The sequence below is a fragment of the Callorhinchus milii genome, unplaced genomic scaffold (genome assembly GCF_018977255.1).
Source record: "Callorhinchus milii isolate IMCB2004 unplaced genomic scaffold, IMCB_Cmil_1.0 Scaffold17, whole genome shotgun sequence".
In the NCBI taxonomy this organism is placed as follows: domain Eukaryota; kingdom Metazoa; phylum Chordata; class Chondrichthyes; order Chimaeriformes; family Callorhinchidae; genus Callorhinchus; species Callorhinchus milii.
The window spans coordinates 13,292,391-13,299,072 of record NW_024704758.1 but is presented as its reverse complement, the minus strand read 5'-3'; the positions used below and the strand labels follow the sequence as shown (position 1 = coordinate 13,299,072).

Genomic DNA, 6,682 nt, shown 5'->3' with positions numbered 1-6,682 from the left:
GAGACGTCTCGCAGCGCTTCGCAAAATGTATCGTAAAGTGGATTGACTGTGTATTTTTTGTGGGCGAAACTGGAAGACTAAAACTGACCAAAAAACCTGAACATTTGGCGACTGGGACTGGGGTGGGAGTGGGATGGGGGGGGGAGGAAGTTCTTGAATTTACTGAAATGAGATGAATTTACTGATTAAACCTCTTTCGAAAAGCGTTTGGTCATAAATACCATCTACAAAGTGCTCTGGAGACAAGTCGAAACAAGTCGCTGTCGGAATTCCCCCCTTATCCTGGTGTTCCCAGTGACGGGGTGAAGGACACCCGCATGAACTAATAGCGACGTGGGGAAGGCTCCCTCCCCACCGCCCCGACAGAGAGGACAACCCAACCAGAGCCCTGGGAGGGACCTCGGGGCGAGTTCGCAGCGAAGTTTAAGGGCAGAAGTTGGTGCAATGAAAGGACCGAGAGTCAGAGAGAGCAGTGACTCACTGGATGCTACGCGGAAGTTACCAGCGATCACACAGTCTTGTCTTGTTGTTTTGGAGGTGTTTTCCTGGCTGTTCAAACTCAAACCCTCCCGAGGGTTTACCATCGCAGAGTTTGCAGTAACTTTGCATCGACTTTGCGGTGGGGGGTGCGGTGTGGGGGTTTGCGGGAGGGGCTCAGCCATGGAGAGCTTCAGGGCATCAGGAGCTGCTGATGGAAGACTGAGTCGGGAGGAAGGTGACAGAGCTCCAGGTGACAGTGGCAGTCAGTGCTCCACGTTGGAGAGGGGACACCTGTTGGGGGGCAGAATGGAAACTCCTTCTTATTCACAGGACACAACAGAGGTGATCGATGGCTTTGAGGAGGTTTCTTCTGCTGTTTGCAGTTGGACAGTGGTCTTCAGTGGATGGCCACAACCTGACCCGGATCCCCTCGGCTCTTACACTCTATTAAACGAGTTTCCTGGAAGGAAAGGCAAAGGAAGTCGTCTCTATTCCAAGTGCACTCCCATTCGCCACTCAATTGTTGATCTCAATTGGCGTAAATGAAAAATGTTAAGATCCAGTGTGTCTCTGCCCCCTCGGTGCGTTATTTCCCGGTGTTTGTGTGCTTAAAAATCTGAGGTTACAATCCTCTCAAGGGCGTCTCAACAAATGCAAGGATTATTATTATTATATATAAACGCAGACGGTAATTAATTTGTCCATCTATAAATTATTTCAGATTCCTCGGATGAGATCCTTATGAGACAAGCTGGAGGACTCATGCGTAGGTGAGTAACTTCGTAAAAAGTCCTTCATTTTTTAACCTCTCCTTACCTTTACTTTATGAAGCAGTTTACAGGCATCAGCTACATTGCTTTATTCTTTCTGTCTTATACAAGACTGCCCCTCTTTCCATTCTGTTGCTAGTCTTTGTCTGTGAGCCTATTTTGTTGTATTAATAAGCATAAATGCTGACACAGGTAAATAGAAATTTACAAAAGGATGTACAGAAAACAATGTACAGTATGGAAACAGGCCGTTCGGCCCACCTGGTGTTGGAAATTGATCCACCTAATTTGATATGCTTGTTTATTGTTGTGAAGATTTGTGCTGGAGACAATCCATGAAGAAGATCCAGAAATTTCACTCAGCCCCGATGAACTGGGCGGCACTCAGAGTGAGATTGATGATCCTACCATCAAGCATGTAACCCAGTGTTTGAGGACAATTGGGGATGAACTGAACAGAAATGTTGAACTGCAGTGGTATGTAATTGAACAATGTATAAAGTAGCTTTCTGTCCCTGGATAATTTCCTAATGATGTAAAATGTGCTTAATTAGTGATTTTCCCGGGAGCTCACATGATACAATGCTGGACTCCCAAGCCAAATCCCAATTCAGTTCAAAACTTTGAACTGAACACGACTCTCCTCAGGCTGTGTTGTGTACGTTGTTGGCTGGGTCCACGTGATGAACTGACTCACATGAGCGCAAAGTTCTAACTTGTTTGGAAGGGAAAGGGAGAAACAAAATGTCCAATTGCCTATCCAAGAAATGCACCTCTATTATTGATATAATAATAATAAGAGATGAGTCATGATCACAGAAACATTTGTGGTCTGAATCATAACCCAGGTGAAGGGGATATCAAAGTTAGGTTACTTGTACTGCATTCAGATGGATAATGTACTACGTTAGAGACCCAGCAATTATTCCTAACAAATGTCGAGGCTGAAATAGTACCAGGTGATTGAGAATGGCTTTATCTAACAGTGTTGTTTTCTGACAACAGCCTGATTGACAGCATTCCTATCAATTCTGCCCGAGATGTTTTGTGCCAAGTAGCTGGAAAGCTCATTTCTGATGAATTGAACTGGGGAAGAATTGTGTCCTTCTTCTACTTTGCCGGTAAACTTATTTACAAGGTAATGTGAATTGACATCAGCAAGTACAATTTACTATTATGTGTAATAACAGCAAAGCACATATGTATAGTGCCTTTCACGTCAGGAGACATCCCAAAGAGCTGGACAATCAGTGTTTCGGGCCTGAGCTGGGGGACAGGATCAGGCAGGTGGTGAGCTGCGGGGGAAGAAGGGTGATCGAAGGCACAGTCAAAGAGGAGGGTCTTGAGATGGGCCTTGAAGAAGGCAATGCATATAAATTCTTACATGATACTTTACATATAAGTTGTTTCCTGATAAATTTACCTTTAGTTCAATATCTAGTGATTCCTGTGTGTCCAAAATTGTTCTGCAACAATAAAGCTTATAGTTCATCTGAATTATGTTTTCATGACTTAGAGTCAGGAAGCAAAGTGGGTATGTAATGTTTACTCTTAAATAATTATGACAGCAAACAGAACTGTGCTTGGTTCAAATTATATCTTAATCCCATGCTTTGTTCATTTTTTTCACTTTTATTTCTAAACCCACTCAGTGGTTGTTTTGTTGCACAAAATAATAATAATAATTTAATAATAATAATAATTTCTGCCACTTGTGGCAGAAACCCATAAAACTATTTGTAAGGAACATTTCTCCCAGTGCTGTGGGCAATAATCCTCCAGTTAAATTGATTGTGTTCACAATCAACCCCTATCCTTAACAATAACTACTGCAAAGCACTCTGATACAAAAGTGAGAATAGTCTTACAAAAGATTACTTTAAAATCACTGATAAAATCACTTGTCAATAATCAAAATAATGTGTGGATAGATAATCGGTATTGCTTCGAATAACATTACCATCCTTCGCTAGGCACTGATGCAAAATCTGAGAGGAATGATCCAACCTATTATTAATTGGTCCTTGGATTTTATCCAAAACCGTGTGGTTCCATGGATTCAGCTGCAAGGAGGTTGGGTGAGTAAACGGATTTGTGTCAGAGCACGAGTGGAGTATTAGATCTTTGAAATGTTAATTAAAGGGTGGTGCAATGCAGAGATTGGATTTATCAAGTGATTGTGATAAGTTTTCACGAGAAATCTAATTTCTGTTTTTGTTTTTTTAGGAGAATATCTATTCTTACTTCGGAACTCCAACCTGGCAGATGTTTGCGGTCTTTTCAGCTAGCATCATTACCGGTGTTTTGGCTTTGATGAAACTGACCTAACTATGCAAAGCCTCCACGTTTTCTCTCCTTTCAATTTGTTTTACTACTGTTTGGAGATTGTTGTCTTTCAATGGTATTCATCAGTTCTCAGCTAGAATCTACACTGACCTCTTGGTTGTGTCTGGAACAGAAATTGCAAATAATGAACTTGTAAAACATTGGACAGTTCATTATCATAATTTTTTTGTTATAAATTATTTTTACGTTTTATTGCTCTTCAAACTTGCTGCTACCTTTTAAAACTTAACAAATGTACTTCCTGCCAAAAACAGCTGCATTACGTCCGTCTGAAAATGGAACCTTTTGTGCTAGTGTCAAAGGCAATATCAAGCTGCTGCTTCATGGGGGAAATAGGGGGAGATAGATCACCTCTAAAAGGTGGCTTCATTTTGCTTTTGAAACTTCCTAAGTCTCTAATGCTACAGGTATTGAATAATGAGAACTGACTGTCCTCAATTGAAAAGATGCTGGTAAGCAGTATTCTGCAATGGTGTAAGTTGTGGCTTCTCTCTCTACTGCCAAGTGTGCAGTGTGATTGTAGCCCTCACCATAGCTGCTAAAATTCTGTCAATACTATGTCAACACAGTATGTTGCCCACAAAATATACAGTCAATTCACTTTACGTTATATCCTGTGAAGGGCTTTGAGACGTCTTGAAGATGTGATAAGGCGCTATATCAAATGTAAGGATTATTATACTATTATTACAGTGTAACCGTTGTATTATAGTGATGAAATGTTAGCTGATCATTTCACTCACAAAATACAATTAATTCACTTTACCAGTTTATTCTGTGAAGTGCTTTGAGACATCTCAACGACGTGAAAAGGCGCTATATCAAATGCAAGGATTATTATTATTATTAATATCTCTTGTTGAATGTGGTGAATGGTTGAAAGCTGCAGAATATCTTTCCACTGCAGTTATAAAAGATGACTCTCGATTATGAAGTGTCATATTGAGCAATGAGTACCCAGCATTTGTTTCTGCTGATTGTTTGAACCTTGACTTCTGTGATGAAAGATCAATATGTGAAATGATGGGCAGCCCTGATGGTTCAGTAGATAGAGATGTAGGCCATGGACTGGTAGCTCACTGGTCTACACTGAATTTGCTGGCCACAACTTGGCCTGCATTGGGATCTGAATTGACCCTGGTCTCCCCATGGGTAAATTAGGCAGGATTCCTGCTCCAGGTTCCTCTACAGCATTCTCGACTGGTTATATATGTGTTTGTGTGTGTGTGTATGTGTGCAGGGGGGGTGGGGGCAGTCGGTTGGGGAGAGGTCAAGCTCCACTGTGTCACCCTCTTCTGTTAAGTAGCTTGTTGGCCCTCACTCTATGCTCACAAGTGAAGATTGGCCACTTTGGGAACCACACTCCAGGGATTTTTGTAAATGTGGAAAGAGGAGTTGGCTTTCGCTTCTGAGAAGAAGCCAAGAGGAAACGGAATGAGGGGAGGGTAACTCGTGAAAGGGGTTCTCATTTTCTCTTTATAAAATTGTAAACCCGGAACGGTGCTAAGATTAAGCCTTAGAAACGTTTACATTTTAATATGATTTTTTTTAGCCTTCTGTACTTTCTTTTGACATAAAATGTGTGAAATCACATAAGTGTGCTCTGTGAGAAAAACAAAGATCTTGTCGTGTCTTTTATTCCCTTTTATTGGTATCAACTTTTAATTTATAATAAAATTTAATTTTATTGTAGAGAAAATGAAGCTTGAGCAATGTTTTTGGGAATCATCCTCACGGTGTATTGTATTTCTGACAAACGTTGATTGAAAATAAAAAAAAGTTTCATTCACTTCTGATTTTGTTCAGTAAAGTTATTTTTGAAATTCTTCCTCATACAGAGGAGAGTGAGATATTAACATTGGAAAGTAGTCCATTGTAACATTCAAATGATCCAGTCCCAAAACATCAGAAAATATTTCTGAATGGTATTATTCTTCAGTGAGTATCAATCAGCTATTTGACTGAGCAAACACACCTCATTCTTAGCTTGCCCAGTACCTACACTGTGCTCTTTCAAACGAGGAGTTACTGGATAACATTTAGGAGCAGCAACAATTTATAGACCAACTGAGATAACTTAACTCAGCACAGACCAGGAAACAAAACCTTGTGGTCTTCAATGTATTTGCTCTGCAGAGGAATAATACTTTTACCCACAAGACCATCAGAGGAGCTGAACCCCAGTCCTTAATTAAATTTGCTGATAACAGCCTCAGAAAATCCAACAACAACAGCAACTTACATTTATATAGCGCCCTTTACGTGGGCTAATGTCTTGGAGTGCTGAATTGCACTGACTGCAGACTTGGCAGAAGCTGCTGATAATTCAAGCTTTGGGATTGCTGCTGTGAGCAATCTTGTCGAATGCTTCCATTGGGATTGGAAGTTGTTTACCTGTTCAAGCAGTTTCTCTGTTAAGCGCTCAATGACTTGACATGAGTAACCTCCTCCTCGTGGCCATTAACAGATGATCTTGGCCACTAGATGGTAGTCTGTACACAACAAACGGCTTTGTGATACTCCCATCGATTCTGTAATAATACAAGAGAAAGAAAAACCTGATGTGGTTGACAAGTTAAAGAAATAACCCTGCAGAACATATTTTGCTGCATAACTGATGTGTAGTCGTGCACATACTGTATATTCATGTAACACTCCCGAGTAGTGATTCCATCCCATTCTCAACCTGGGAAGTCCCTCTTAGAGAAGTGTCTACAATTTCCCACAACCAAGAGTATTCAATTCCCTTGGTGTGTTGGCTTAACATTGACCTTTCTTTTCGACCGCGGTCTTTGGTCACCTTCCTCCCCCTGCTCCTGGCTCGGCCCCGGGATCCGTTACTGTGAAGCGCTCTGAGACGTCTTCCAGCGTGGAGGGCGCTATTATAAATCCAAGTCGTCGTTGTTGTTGTTGTTGACCGGGCAGTTTATTTTTGAATGTTTGTATTTGTTTTTATTTTTGTTGCTGTTTCTTCCCTTTTTACAAGGTTAGGATCAATGCATGTGGACTACCAGCAGAGGTCACTAGTAACCTTTAAAAGCAGGAACTCTGGGCTGATAATTCCATTCCTAATTCATGAATACTGT

General features: G+C 41.1%; 1 protein-coding gene across 1 annotated transcript; it reads left to right on the top strand.

Moving 5' to 3' along the window:
• Positions 1-588: 588 nt before the first annotated feature.
• On the top strand, positions 589-4,210 carry zgc:153993 (Bcl-2_like domain-containing protein). The gene is made up of 6 exons (XM_007887724.2): positions 589-730; positions 1,202-1,250; positions 1,566-1,727; positions 2,256-2,388; positions 3,224-3,328; positions 3,477-4,210. The coding sequence occupies exons 1-6, from the start codon at positions 661-663 to the stop codon at positions 3,576-3,578; spliced, it is 621 nt and encodes a 206-aa protein (XP_007885915.1). The 5' UTR covers positions 589-660; the 3' UTR covers positions 3,579-4,210.
• The last annotated feature ends 2,472 nt before the right edge of the window (positions 4,211-6,682 follow it).